The sequence below is a fragment of the Perissodus microlepis genome, chromosome 7, assembly GCF_051167445.1.
Source record: "Perissodus microlepis isolate ML-2025 ecotype Zambia chromosome 7, ASM5116744v1, whole genome shotgun sequence".
Taxonomy (NCBI): domain Eukaryota; kingdom Metazoa; phylum Chordata; class Actinopteri; order Cichliformes; family Cichlidae; genus Perissodus; species Perissodus microlepis.
The window spans coordinates 44,743,777-44,759,887 of record NC_140467.1 but is presented as its reverse complement, the minus strand read 5'-3'; the positions used below and the strand labels follow the sequence as shown (position 1 = coordinate 44,759,887).

The following is a 16,111-nucleotide window of genomic DNA, read 5'->3' as shown; positions in this document are numbered from 1 at the left end:
CAGTGGTAGTGAAATGCTAGCTATTGTCTAAATGCAGAGACATTTTTAAACATGTGTAATTTTACAATACACAATGTTTTCGTTTTTTGGGGATGCTCTCATGGGTAGAACATTCAATTATCCTTTTTTTGTTGGTTTTTCAACATTTTTTTTCTGGTTGTTTTAAATTGCAGTTTAAGGGATTCCATATCATCTGATTTATGCTGCTTATTTTGTAATGTGCGAAACTACCTGAGCAAAATGTCATCGTTTATAAATTAGGAAAAATAGAAAGAAATAATAAATAAAATATAACCGAATGCCTTTGATACATACCATTGGGGTGCAATGGTATATACTTCCAGAGCTGAAAGAAAAAAATAATACCAAAGTGACAAAAAACTGCAGATCCTCTAGGTGTCCTCTAGGTTGTTGGTTGACAGGTGTCCAAGGAGTCTGCTAGGCCTTATCCACTACTCAGAGTCACTGAACTGGACTTCGTCAAAGTGGCATGACCCTATTGCATCTGACTAATATTCTAGCTTCCCTAAAGTGTGTATTCCAGTTGTGGTGAGAGAAATTCTAATTTTCTTTAGTGCATTAGTTAGAATAATTAGGTGATCTGTGCATTACTGTGTTGCACTTCTCCAGTTTATGAATGCAGCTTGCTAACTAAGCAAGCTAGTGCTAGCTAATAAAATAGCCATGGTGTCTTCTGGCTAAACCTATTTAAGGTTCATGAATTGCAGACAGCATGTAGGTTTGAACGCCACTAAAGAACAAACAGAATGGAAAAAAATGGGAGATAAACACAACAGTAAGGGAAACCAAAACAATCTTTTTGTAACTGCTCATCTGCGGATCTGATATGTTATTTATCTGTGTACTCTAAGGTCTATAATGCAGACCTTATCATTTAGTAAAAGACTGAAGAAGAAGATCTGTCAGGTAGATTGTTCATCTAGCTGAAAGAGGAAGTTGTGGGTGCAGGGTGCTAAAGGTCTTGCTTTAGGTGAAAGTTGCAGTGCAGGTGGGAGGAGCGCAAATCACCCCTAATTCAGTGGTGTAATTCACAAAGCTACGGCTCAAGGTAGCATTATCTGCCATAAAATCTTTTCCCTCTGTGTGACAGATCCCTGTGGTATGTTAAAGGGGAAGACAGAGAGGCGTAGTAATGAAGGGATAGGAGAAGGGATAGGATCTAAGGCAATGTAGGAAGGGGTGGGGAGAAAATGATGGTAACATGTATTCATTCCCATGGAGAGAAGGACAAAATGGAAAGGTCGACCTGGTGCTTTCCAGTTAAGCTGTAGAAGATTTTAATTCAGTTTTCAATCACAGTGTAATCAGATTTTATGATTAGGTAGGGACTTTTGGTCACTGTAATTTCTCTAGTGATTTACATGGCTCGAGCTGAGGACTGGACTGGAAATTATTTTTCACTTTCGGATAGATTTTTTCACTTCTATCAAAAATCTTTACCTTTCCAGTCGATTTAAAACATATACCTTTGCATAAGCCTTATAAAATGTTATTTTTCAATTCATAGTTCTCAACAACAGCACAAGTCTATGACAGCACGTAGTCTTAATCCCAAATGACTCTGATGTTCAACAGTTTGTGCATACTGTTGAACATCAGAGCTTCCCCTGACCTAGTAAGTGAATTATTACATTAATTAATTAATTAATGATCGAGACAAGCAGCTGTTACATACACTATAATGCCACTGATAGAGATTTGTACCATATAATTCACCCACTTATTTTAGGAAGCCTGCTGTGCTTTGCATTACCAGGAATGAAAGAATTACTATAAGTATTTCTTAATGAAACCCAGTAATAGACAGGCATGTGATTTCCAAGGTAAATAATTGGAATGGGAACATTCATCTTGTCATTCACACCGCAACTTCTACTTGGACATAGAGAATGGAGAGCAGATGCTAGGGCACATGCCACTTTAACTTCCTGCTGGGAGAGAGGGATAGTAGGAACAGATACTGCGCAGGGAGGAGGTTGACAAATAGAAGATGGTGACAGAAAAAAATGGAGTGAGAGGGAAATGATGTTTAGCCTTTGCAGACTCCGTTTGAAAGACAATGGCATAAACAGTCCATTCAAGCAAGCCCAAATATATTACAAGTACATACTTGGATTTGTGTGTTGTGGTTGTGGTTGTGATAGCTTGAGTATTGTCATCTGTAGGATAATGCGTACATGTGATCTCTTTGTTCTTTAATCTTGAAATTGATCAATCTTTTGACTGCAAGCAGTTTAGCTTGTGAGTATTTCAGTGTAATTTACTCTTAAGTATGCAATAAAGGTTGTTGTAGTCCAACCTTCCTTTGTAGCAGGAGGTGGCTGATTACTGGGGTTCAGTGAGCCACTGCCTCTCCTATGCACAGATGGTGGCTAAACCACAGAGCATGTGTTGCATGTGTTGGCTCTGCATCGTGTTGTTTCACTGCATAAAGAAGCCTATTAGGATCATTAGGGAGTTATGCTTGTCAAGTACACATAAAAGTCAAAAATTTAAGGCTCTGTAGGAGCTATTGAAGCAAGAGAGTGGAGAGTGGTTCAAGTGAGGGGGGAGAGAGAGACGGTGGAAGGCTCAAAACTAATCAGATATGTAGTTATTAGATATTTCTTTTTACAAAGATAAGGTATTTACAGTTAATCTTTCTTTAATCCTTTACTTTTTAAAAAAATATGTAATGTGGCAAAGCATCTGGTTAGACATCTGCTGTTGCAGATTACTTTTTCCTATGAATGGGCCAAAGAGAAGTGACACATCTGAGATATCCATGGTGACAGTGCTATTTTGGTCCTCAACAGAAGCAATGCCATCAGATTGAGAGTCGTATGAATTTTACAGAGATTAGATAGAACAACAGAAATTGCTACATACTTTGATATTGCTATGCATGCTTGAGTGCAAATCTGAACACCAAAGTCAGATGCAAAAATCATAATAAATGCTGACAATGCATTTTGTAAGGAAGCTAATCAAAAAAAGGCTCTTGTCCAAAGACTTCGGACAACATGCGAAATAGCCATTTCACTCATTCTTCGTGATGTCTTCTCAGGTAATAAAAGTAAATATGCTGCGCTTATCATTTATGAAAGTGTAATAATAAACAGGAAATTGCTGTGGAAATAGCGTATGCAAATAGTCTGATTTCTTAGCTACATTATTACAACACATCTGTTTATCTCACCACTCTTAAGAAGACTGACAGCTCAGATTAAACAAACAAAAATCAAAAAAACAAAAAAATCTGACAGCATTGTATTGTATATTTTAAAGCACAACAAATCCCTGACTGGGCATTTTGCTGCTCCTTTCATTAGCTCTGTTGTCTGTAATTAGTCAGTGATTGAATATATTTAATGCACATTCACTACAATCAAGATTAATAATAAAGTCTAACGAGATTTTGTTTTGGGGTTCTTAACCTCTCGACTGTCTGCTGCTCAAAGTAGTCATATTTTTTCCAGCCAAATATGTATGATGCCACCATATTCAAGCTCCCCTGTAAACTGTCTCGATTGAGCTTTGTCTGTTTTTTTTGTTTGTTTGTTTTTTTTTTAATAATAGTGAATACATAAACTGCTTCCTGTGTCCATATCGATTTAGACGACACAGACATCTTCTCTAATGTACATTCAGTATGAATATTCATGTATGATTGCATGATTATAAGCTGAAGTTACTCGGTTTTTTAGCTTTACTCTGTTTTTATAAGATGGTTTATAACCACAAGCTAACATCTAAAATTCATTCATGTATTTGGGGTTTTTAGCATCTTTGTCTGTTTTCTCTTCATTACAATATATAACTCAGTCACTGCAGTGAAGTAGTTTTATACATTTATGTATTGTATCAATTTGATCTTTATCATTTCCCCCCCAGATTTTCAGATACATTCTGAAGTTGTACATTTTGACTAAGATCGGTCATCAGCTGTTTTTCTTATATATAGCAAACATCTGCTTGCAAACATCTACTTTATCATTTCCCCCCCAGATTTTCAGATACATTCTGAAGTTGTACATTTTGACTAAGATCGGTCATCAGCTGTTTTTCTTATATATAGCAAACATCTGCTTGTTCGTTCAACAGGCCAGGATCTGGATTCAAGTACACAGTGAAGCTATGGTGATGGTGTTTCCTAATGTATCAAAGGGTCCTTCATTTAACATTGCTTATACAGTTGGATTAAATTAATGGTGACTTGATTTAGAATGCATTCTGATTCTGGGTATGTGCACACACACACACACACACACACACAGAGAGAGAGAGACTCTCTCTCTGAGAAGATTTACAGATGGCCTCTTTATATTTTAAACATGTAATCTACCTTACATACATGCCAATATATGCGTCCTATTTCTGGGGTATTAATTGTTAAAAAAAATGTATCCAAAATATGAGGTTTCTGCATGTTTTTTGTTCGCCTGTAATTTAAAATGCTAGAGTTATAGTCCACAGTAGTGTTGTTAAAAATGTTTCCTTTTAAATATGTATAATAGAGGATTTCAGCTTTCATAGAATGTTAAGATTCAGAAAAAAACCCCAAAACATTTATTCTAGAAGCCCTGTGATAGGTTGTCTGTCTAGTGTTTACCCCGCTTGCTGTGACTGGCTCTAGCACCCTCATGACCTCATGAACTGTATTTCGTTATCCTAATCCTAATCCTAATTGGAAAAGCTAGAACTGGAAAATACTGGATGGATGGATTCAAGAATATTTCATGTGTTGTTAATTAAAGTGATATTGCATATGCATACCAGATTCTAGTAATATGGTCGTAGTGTTACAATGGCGTTGCATTGCAAGTTAACTATATGAGGCCATGATGAAAAGAGGGTTGTTCCTGTTTGTAGTGAAATCAAATCAAGAAAAAACAAATTAAAAAAGCAAAAAACAAACAAAAAAATAGATCTAAGAATCAGGATCCTTTTGAGTTTATGGACTTTCAAATTTTGATTATTTAAATATCTCTGTTTAATTCTTAGTTTGCTTAGTGTTTATATCTGCTCCTTTGTTGAGTTCTTTGTTGTAGTAGAGTATTCTTCCCTCACTTCCATCCTGTTGTGTCAGTTCCACTATATTGAGTTCATTAATGTCTGGATTTCCCCATTTAGTTAATGCTTCTCTCTTCCTGTTTTATTTAAATAGTATAAATATAAATAGTTTTGTTTTACCTTCCCTCCCATCTCATTGTCCTTGATTGCTTTTACCTGCATCTTGATACCCAGCTGTGTTCTTGTCTACTGATTGCCCTTCTGTTTATATACAGTGCTGCCTTCCCTTTAGGCTTTGTAAATGTCTGTTTACATTCTCCATGTGCTGCTTATGCCTCTAAATACAGTTTATAGTTCCTTTTTTCAATTTATGTTTTACTTTTTGAACTCTTTAAAAGCCTAATAAAACTGCTTGCTTTTTGTTGAATCCAGTTTGCCTGCCATATCACACTCCACACAGTCTGCATAATCTGTAGATTGTAACAGTAAGATAAAAAAATAAATGGGTGTGTCAGTGGTGCAAATAACCACAATTCAACATGAATTTCCAGTTAATAAAAAGGAACTGAATCCATGTCCACTCTATTCAGTTCAGTATTCTGCTTGTCTTTAATCAGTTTCCTCTTTCATGCAATATTTAGGGCCCGAGCACCGAGAGTGCGAAGGCCCTATTGTATCTGCTCCGTTTCTTCTTCTTATTATTATTATTCAGGCAAAATAAGGGCCTTTTTGAGGGCCTAAACATGCTCAAAAACTCATGAAATTTTGCACACATGTCAGGTCTGGTGAAAAATTTTGTATTTTAATGGTTTTACATATGAGCACTGGGAAATGGCTCTGTAGCGCCACCTATGCCTTGTTAAATGCAGCCCTACGACCACATCGTTTGAGCTACATGTATGAAATCTGGCACACATGTGTATCATGCCAAGACGAACAAAAAAGTCTGTGGGGGCCCATTGACGCAAACCCAACAGGAAGTCCGCCATTTAGAAGTGAAGGTGACATTTTTGCTCTAATTTTGCCATTTCCATGCCTCGAACTTTTACGAACTCCTCCTTGGGATTTGGCCGTATAAGCTTCATCTTTGGTCAGTGTCAACTACACACCGTGCCATGTTAAATTGCGGAGCTTTTGAGTTTTCGCGATACGGTGAGGCCGTGGCGCCATGGCGAATTTCGATGACTCGCCATAAAAATCTTATTGCCTCTCATTCTGTCATACATTGTCCGATCTGGACCAAAGAGCACACATATGATAAGGCTGCAGCCCTGAACATATTTCAACTGCCATATTTGACATCAGGGAGAGCGCCACCTAGTGGGAACAGGAAATGTCATGTTTTACACTTTGGGGTACAGTATTGTGATGGGTGACATCTGAAACCTCAAATTTCTCCAGGAAAGCCTTAAGGAGTTGGTCTTGGGTTACTGTGAAAACTGTGACTTTTCGCGAAAGGGTGTGACCCCAGCAGCATGGCGAACTTTGATGTCTCGCCATGAAGAAACAAATTAGTGTAACTCAATGAAATCCAGTCTGATCAGTACCAGACTTTTCAGGCATGATGTCAGACCCGCCCTGAACAGATTGATGTGCCCATTGTCAGGAATACACAGAGCGCCACCTAGTGGCAACAGGAAATGTTATGTCTTACACTTTGTTTTACTGATTTTCACAGGTTCATCGTCGACACCTCAAAAGTGCTGAATGTCACCATCAGTCCTTCATGATGCTTCAGTGCGAAAATTGTGACTTTAAACTGAACGGCGCACCCTGTTGGCAACGCGGTTCACCATGAAAAATGAAGTGGCTTTTGAAGGGCTTGGAAAGTTTAAAAAGTCTTGAAATTTGGCCCACAGCTTCAATGTGATGAAGGCTTTGTTGTTATGTGATCACTTTCCTTGAATAGCGCAAAATGGCTCCACAGCGCCCCCTACAAAATTTCAAAACATCAGCACCTGCTCTGTGTTTCATCTATGAGTCTGAAACCTGGTAAGCTTATGGACGATATCAAGATGTACAAAAAAGTCTCTTGGAGCAATATCCCAAATCCAACAGGAAGTCAGCCATTTTGAAATTAATGTGTAATTTTGGCGACATTTTCCCCTCTTTTCAGGCACCGTACTTTGACGAACTCCTCCAAGGATTTTCATCAGATTGACGCGATCTCCAGTGTGTGGAATCTAAAGACCTTTGTGATGTTAAATTGTGAAGCTTTTTACATTCAGGGAAACGGGGTGGTCATGGCGGCATGTGGTTTCAATCACTCGCCAAAAAGCAGTAATCTGCTGTCACTCAAAAACACAATGTCCAGTCTCTACCAAAGGTCACAGGCGTGATGAGACTCGAGCTCGGAAATGTTTGTTATGCCATTTGTCATTAATGGTTAGAGCGCCACCTAGTGGCACGGCTATAATCATGACTGAATGAGATGAAATGTTAGCTGGTGGTTAAATGCATGAATTCCATCACTGTGACATCAGATCGGACGTGCTGGTTTTAGATGTTGAGCGTGGCTCGACGCGCGGGGGGTGCGAGGGCCCTCATAACGCTGCTTGCAGCTTTAATCAAAAATTGCTTTTTCTCATGTGTTTTTATTCTTAGTTTCTCATATATGGCTTTACTTTGCTTTACTTACTTAACTGTTTGTTTCTGATATAGTCAACTGTCAACTGTGCACCATATTTCTTCTTATTTTTCTTCTTATTCTTCTTATTTTCAATCTTACTTCTGGTTTTCCTTGTACATATGTTTTCTCTTCTTTTCAGTTTTTGAACACACTGAACTTTAACTACTAAATGACAGTAAAATTATGCTATTATTTAACTGTTTTGACCTGTTTACTATAAAAGATATACACGTTTTTCACAACTGGAGGTGGTGTTGTTTGCAAGTAACATGCACTATGTGGGCAGCATTCGAGGTCTTAGGCCATTCTGTTGGTGGAAAGATTTTCTAAGACGAGGTTGTGGTATATTGCAGTCCCTGATTCCAGAATGTCATAGGTTTGCTACATTAATTAGAGACCCTAATAGTTGTCATTAGTGATAACAGAATGGACTCGCATCTTCTTTTTTTTCCTCACCAGTATATTATATGGCTGAGTCAATCTCCATCAATATTGGTAGGTAGACTGCCAAACCGTGTCAGAGCATGACTTGTGGCTTATAAACTGCCATAGGTCATCCTCCTGAGACGTTCTTTTCAATTCCAACCATACAGTAGCAACATAGTTGCATAGAAGCAAAAAGCAACAAAACTTAAAATCCACAATCTCTGACAAATGTCGTTGTCATTGGCGTTCTTATCTACTATTAAGAAAATTAGATTAGCTTTATATTGGTTTGCTGTTTGGCTTGATTTTTAAAACAAGAGAAACATTTGTAATTATTACACAAATGGTTTATTCGTTATTTTAATTTTAAATATTGTCTCTTTGTCATTTATCATATTATTGATGTGTGTTTTATTTTCATCCTAAAGGTGGGAATACCTTTTTAAAAATTAAAGATGTATATATCTGGGGATAATTATGTTAATTTTTAGTCAGGGTTTAGTCAGGGTAAATTTGTTACTTTCTCAATTGGGAAAAAAAAAAAGGTTTGTAAAATTGTTTAATAATTCAGTGCTGGTGTCTATAGCTATATTCAATTCAGTCTGCTGAAGAAAGGGAATAAGGAGTAACTGAGAAGGGATGTAATGGTGGTAATCAAGCTTGACAGGGGAACATGAAAGGAAGGAGGGAACATGATCTAGTAGCTAGTACAGAGAAAAAGTGAGGTTAGGGGAATGAAAGGCAAAAAAAAAATGGGGCAAGAGCAAAAAGACTAATAAAAAGCTAAAGGGTGATGTTACAGAGAGAAAAGTAAAAGGTAAAAAGAAAGAATAACACAAAGTAATTTAGGAGCAATAGAAAAAAGAAATGCAAAGTAAGGAAAATAATCACGAACTGCACTAAATCTTCAGAAAAGTGTAGAATTATGGGGCTTGCAGCCACTCTCCTTCCTGTAAAGTCATTTAGGACTAAAGCAGCAGGGATTTGTAGGGTTTGAAGATGAACACAAAACCCATTTTCCCTCATGGCTACATCTGCCACTATGAATTTATATGGCTGTTGTAGTGAAGAGTAGAGAAGAAAAAATGTGATCAAACATGAGGGAGAATGGAAACTGAGAGACATATAGTAATCAAGCAAGAGAGAGAGAGAAAAAGTGGGAACAGTGGGAAGTGCAGAGAAAATTGCTGTGAGATTAGATGATGAGGGAAATTTGAGAGAGAAAAATAGAAAGGTAAAGAAAAAAGTATTTGAAAGACAAGTTCACCAATGCAACTTTTCAGAGTCTTCCAGTATTTTCCAGTATTTCCATAATAGTTGGTGATCCAACATGATGACAAGCAGTACTTACCCAGTGAAATCTAAAAATAGGCATTAATTAAAACATACCAAAGTGAAATCAATCTCTCACCTTATGTCTCAGGAAAGCATTGTACTGTGAAACAATGGAGTCTGTAGCTTCTGTTATGTTCATGGACGTGTGCAGGTTCTGTTAACAAAAACTGGAGGAGCACTTTTTTTTCCGGCTGTTTGCACGTGCACATTGCACAAGCCGCAAGCAAAATGAACAAGTTACACTGTGATTTATCATCTCAGCAGAAAGGTTTTCTCTTGTTAATCACGTCAGCATACATGTGTGATGTTGAGGAGTTAAAGTGCAGTGTGAATAAACTTTTTATAACTCCTTAAGGACAACTTTCACAGAGATGGTTCAGATGACGAGAGGAGACATCAGCTGTCGACAAAAAATCAAGTTCAGTAGGTGCAGGCTCCGCTAGATATTTTCATATTAGCACATAATCACTTGCTTGATCGGATGTGCTAAGTTTAACTAGATATTTTGATACATACATCCATCAAATGCTTTAGTAATGGTTTTTAATCCCTCTGTGGACCTCTGGAGAGATCTATCATTCCACACAGTGCTCAAGCCTTTTATTTCAGCTCTGAGTTTTTCCGTTGTTATAAAAATATATCTTCTTATGCTTTTTTATAAATTCAAAGTTTTGGCCTTTTGTCTGTTTTCCCATTTTTCAGAGATATGTTCTCCTCACATGGCAGCCGCACTACAAAAAATACCACAGAATATGATGGATTTCTGTAGACCTACTACAACAACAGGAAATACAATTTCTTTTCAAAACCCAGTTTCACTTGTAGTTTCCACAGTGTGCAGATAGCAACCACTTGACACTTCATTATAGATCAGCAGATTTTTTTTTTAAATTTAAGTGGGATAATTATGGGTTTCCATGGCAAACTATGTTATACTATATAGATCCACTGTAGAGTGTGTAATCACATTTTCATAAAAAGTGACAATTAATATTTTAATTTCACTTTAAGTGGATATTGAGGTGAACTAATACCTATCTATGTAAATGTTTTAGGCAGCATTTTATCCATATTATTTTAATTTTTGACAATCATTTAATGGTTGTCCTACCAAACCATCGAATGTGACACCATTATTACCCTGTGCCTAAAATTAAATGTAAGTCTATTTTTTTTCCCTGTTGTTTAGAGGAAACCATTGCAGACGAAAAATACTAAGGGGAATTTGAGAATATATTTCTCCAAAGCTGCCATCCTTTTGGAGATTAATGGACAAGCATGTGTATGATACTAGTCCTCTCTGCTGCCTTACCCCTCAGCATATTTGATTTATGGACACTCGGCAGTGCATGAGTTCTAATTTGAAAGGGGTTTGTTTTCAGTCATGAAGATGGAATTTTAAATGTTGTGATGAATGAACCCTTGTGGTTTTTATTTATTACTCTGTTGTGGTGTATTTTTTTTTGTTTGTGTGTGTGTGTGTGTGTGTGCATATGATTTTCTGTGTTCCTATTTGTGCATGTATATGTGCATGTGCCCGTATAATTTTGTAAATATAGCCGCACTGTTATTTATGCACTTGGAAAAGCGCTGACGCTGTGTTTTCTGTCTGACATTATAAATTTATCACCCTTAGGTAACTATGTCTTGCAGAATTCAATATTACGTCTCACCTATTGGGGGCCAGTGTGAAAAATCAAAGAATAAGTCATGCCCTCCGGTACTTCCAACCATTCTGTCTGTGCATATGGATTTACGTTATCATCCAACAACTGCGTATGGCGCGGTGTTTGATGTTTCTGTGGTCAGATATTGAATGAACCTTGGAGAAATGTGATGCTCCTTGGTGAATTTACAGGGGTATAGTAAGGGCTTAGGGAAGAAAGAGAGGGCAAAACAGGCTAATAACCTTTGTGTATTGGTACGTGTGCTCATTCCGAGGGGGGTTGAGATGCAACATTGCTACAAAGAAAATTATTTATGCTGAACTGCTGTCTGTAGTTGTTAGTGAGACTTCAAATAAGGAATGGAAACAGCAGTGGCATGTACATAGTATAATGCAAATCATTTATTCACTTTATTGATTTGATTTGCAACTCATGATGTAAAATGATTCCTGAGAACTGCAGAGTTTGGTTTGTGGTAATTTTTAGTATTATTTATTTTTATTGTGTTTTATATCTGCTGTACATGTTCAGTTCAGTCCACTGTATTCCATGTGCCGAATACAGTGTGTTACATGTATCTGTAGACTTCCTATCTTCTAATGGCTTGCTGATGTCTTCATTGCTACAGGGCTATGCTCTGTTTTCTTCCTCTTTCATGTATAAAATACTTTCGCCCCTCATCAGCTTGTGTTGTCTCATAGAGACTGGAGATAGAACATAGAAGCCTAGTTACCATTCATATTAACAAATTGAGTATACATACATTAAATTTGTGAAAATGTGACATGCTTGTTGATTAGATCAAACTTGCAATATCCTTTTCTCCACAGTGTGAGATTATTGTTATTTTTAAAGACTGGTACAAATACACTTTCTCAGAACTCTGTTAGCCTCATGTTGCTTTGAGAACTCTCATGTCAAAGTGTTGATTTCCAGACCTCCTTTATTAGCTGGCAAATTGTGCTAATTGGCATTCAGCCTAATATAACTGGCACTGAGGTGGTGATTATAATTGTTATTATAAGATGTAAAGCCCTCTCTTTATTTTGCAGTTTGTAAAATTAAAGCTGGTTACCAGTAAAATATCTTAAGTTCTCTGAATTTGCTCTCATTAAGAGTTGTCGTTGTGTGCCTTCCTGATATTCGGTCTTTTTCTCCTTTGTTTTACTTTTATCCAGGGAGGCCTCATAGCACTCCTCCTCCTAATCCTCCTTTTCACCCTTGTGCTGTATACCCGCCATCGATGGTGCAAGCGTCGCCGTATCCCCCAAAAGAGTGCAAGTACCGAGGCCACACATGAGATCCACTACATTCCCTCCGTTCTGCTCGGACCGCAGGGCCGTGACAGTTATCGGGGTTCTCGAAGCACACACCAGCATGGCAGCTCTGTCATTGGAATGCCTATTCGTGAGACTCCAATTCTTGATGATTACGACTGTGATGACGAGGTGGACGCAGGCGGGCACTCACTTAACTCCACACCCAACCAGATCCACAACAAGCTTAGTGATGGGAAGGTCCTAGATGACTATGGAGTTGGCATCCAAGGACATCCAGATATGATGTGCAAAGAAGACGATATTAAGCATAATTTTGACAAACGAGGTAGGTTGGTTGTCTGAAAGACATTCTCCTTGAAAATGAAATTAGAATTATGGAAATATGAACACTGCACGCATGAAATTAAGATTTATGGGATCCCTGTCATATTAACTGCATGATGTTGGTTTTGTTCCTATTATGCAGCTGTGAGCAACATACTAAAAAAAGAAATGGCAGGTGTCATAGGAAATGTGTCGTGCTCAGTGGTAGCTGTGCTGCTTTTATGAGCATGTTTTGTACATCCATGGAGTGTCTCTGTGCCAGGTGCTTAGATTACTCAGCATGGACATTTCACTTGGCTAAGGCCAGCCCACCCATGTTGTTGATTGCACAGCATGTACTGCTTATATTTTTTCAGAAAAATAAGTAGTTTTGTATGATTCCTGCCATCATCTAACATTCGCAACGATACTATCTTTAAGTTGGTCCTACTGTTTCCTACTAAAATAAGGAAGCCACAGTCTCAAACATACACTGCTGCTTCTTGGCTGTCATATCCGTCCATTCAGCTACCATATGTATCAAGTTCAAATCTAATGTACTGTCATTTAACATCATTTGTGAAGGTCAAGCGACAGAGGCCACTTGTCACGTCAATTAAATGCTGACTTGTGTCAGTGGGCGGCTTTTTAATCTCTGGTAAAAAGAGTCATGGGTCTCCACTTCGTATAAAGTAATGATAAAACTTTTTTAGGCAATAAAATTTAAAACTCCACTGCAAACATCGTAATTTCAAGCTATGCATAAAGTATTTGTTTACAGTACCCTCACAAACCTTCTCTGTTGGACCGCGATAACTAATTGTAGGGTTCCTTGGTTATTTGTTCTGTACTGAATCACAAATTTAAATCAATTAACATGCTAAACATGCTCAGAATTATGAAGTTGATGGATATTTTAATTTTCTGAGTTTAAATCATCCTATTTAAGTACTGGTCTATGTTTTAAAAACATTTATAGAAGGGAAATCTATGGAAAACCTGTTGTGTGATGCAGTGTCTGCATTTGTTTTTTATAGAGGAAAAATTAATAAGATGATAAAATCATCTTATTAATCATCATTATTTCTAGAGTTTTGAACAAAACACTGACCTGACTCACTGTAATTGCAAAACTCTAGGATATAGTACTTTCAGACACAAATGTCCATATTCACATTTACATCAATTTAATCTCCAGTTCTTTGAATTCCTTTGATTAACTATAGAGACAGATTCACGAGCTATTAACCTTTCAGCTACAGAAATTTAAAGACATGATTCATCCATAAAAGTGACCAATTTAAAATTAAGATCTACCTCTATTTATTTATCCTTGACATTTTTAGTGTACTGGGCTAGCAATTCATCCTCTTCTCTCAGTCTCTTTTAGATCTCGTATATGTGGTCTCAAATAAAGCAGCCCTTATCCAAAAACACCCATACCAAGCAGGTGTTTATTTTGTAAATTTGTTGTTATCAAAAAAATTATCAAAGTTGTAATTTAGGAATCCAGTCTTTCAGTAATATCAAACTGTTAAATTTTGGTATAAAACTAAACTTATTCAAAATCTTCCATAGTCTTAGATTTAAATGGAGATACTCTCTCAGAAACAACTGACTTGAAGTGCACTGTTCTTTGTATTTAGTAGAGAGACTGACAGGAAAATGAGCTAATGGTGGATGGTGATAAATTGCTAATGTGACTAATGCTTTGTTTTGGATGGTCAACAACTACCTCCCAGTGGGATAAAATGGCCCAAGCCCACAGGCTCAATATGTCTGTCTAGAGGACAAAGGGTTATGTGATTGTACTGTGGTTCATTACTGTCAACCATAAAAGCATAGTGAAGTTCTTTGTGGCTGGCATTGTTTATTGGGTTTTGGCTGCACTATGTGTCTAATTTAATAGATTAATTAAAATTTAGTCTAGTACTTGTATTCACAGAATTTGCCATGTACTTATTAACCTAGCCCTTGCATGTTTTCGTTTTCTTCAATGGCCCAACTAGTTTTTTGACTCATGCATTAACCTTTAATGTGTCTATATGCAAACATACAAGATTAAAACCACAAAAGCTTTATTCTCAGAATATAATTTCCCCAAAACCAAATGCATTAGAAGTCCAAGGAGTGACTAACTACTTCAGATATTCAGTGACTGGCCTAGGACTCACACCGCTGCTCTGCCAACACAGTCCTGAGGGCATCTGGGATGGGGCCACTGGTCTTCACATTAATAACAAGCAAATCCATCCAATTTCCATTTAAAATGACTCTTGTTAGTCCTATCTAACACACACTCTGGAGCAGAGGTAAGCAGCAGAATGCATTCACCTCACTGGTTCATCCATGAACAGTGCAGTAACAGGCTCGGTAGTAATGTATCTCACTTATTTTGAAAGTAACTTTCAAGGTCACATTATTCTCTGACTGAATGCAATAACTAAAAGAACAAAACAAACGTATGTTTTTTATAGAAAAGCTTGTATCAATGTCTATGGCGAGAAGGTAACTAAAGTTTAGAGTAAATAATATTTTTTGTTATCGTTGATCACCTTACATTTTTGAAAAGGATATCTACAAAAAGAGGACGGGGATTTATAGTCATAAAGTATAGCAGTTTCAAACAAACCTGTGTTTTAAGTAGCTCTATATTGTCTGTGCTTTAAGTCAGACCCCAATATTTCCCTAGCATGGCACGAGTCCTTAAACAAAACCATGAAAATGTTTTAAGATGTCTTAGACACCACAGGAGAATTTTGTATAGGAGATAAAAATGTGTTCTCATGACGCATATCACTGCTACAAATTCTACATTACAGTTTTTCTCAAATGCTAAAACACATGTCACAAACGTTACCACCAGGTCCCCCAATGTCCAAACACAACACCCTTCTCTAAAGCTACATAAACACAACCACACCTTCCCACTGCAAAACTCAAACTCCCACACCAAGAGAGCAGCTCGAAGCTGTCAAAACTGTAAACACTATACACAGCATTACACACTACAGCAAAACAATTGAAAACACAATGCTCAATTTGTGAGAAGGTTCTTTGGTTCATAACTGCCAATGCATATTTTTATAAACTGTACAGTAACGGATTGTCATAGAACCCTGCAGAGGATTAGGCATTTAGATTTGTGAGTTTCACATGAAGACTATAAATCTATAAAAACATCCTGCATGTACGTACACTACTGTAACACAACTCAATGCAAAAACAGAATCTATCGCACACAACAGTACTCTCGGAAACATGATCAGGGTGTGAAGTCTTTTTTATTGTCTACACGGTCTTTTTACAGTATTACACACAGTCACTGTGCGGCATCATGTCGCCGAGCTGCATTGGGCCACATCACCTCATCCACATCACAGGCTATATTGTCCCTTGCTAGGCATCGCGGGAAAAACGCCCTGGAATGGCGAATCCATCCCTGGAAGGCCTCCACT

At 37.4% G+C, this 16,111-nt stretch overlaps 1 protein-coding gene across 1 annotated transcript in view; it reads left to right on the top strand.

Annotated features, from left to right (window-relative positions):
- Window positions 1–16,111, top strand: part of astn2 (astrotactin 2) — a 274,357-nt gene that overhangs the window by 70,738 nt on the left and 187,508 nt on the right. Inside the window, exon 3 of the mRNA XM_084935333.1 lies at window positions 12,249–12,675. Within this exon, the coding sequence (XP_084791459.1) occupies window positions 12,249–12,675 (427 nt within the window). The remainder of the gene's footprint in view (window positions 1–12,248; window positions 12,676–16,111) is intronic.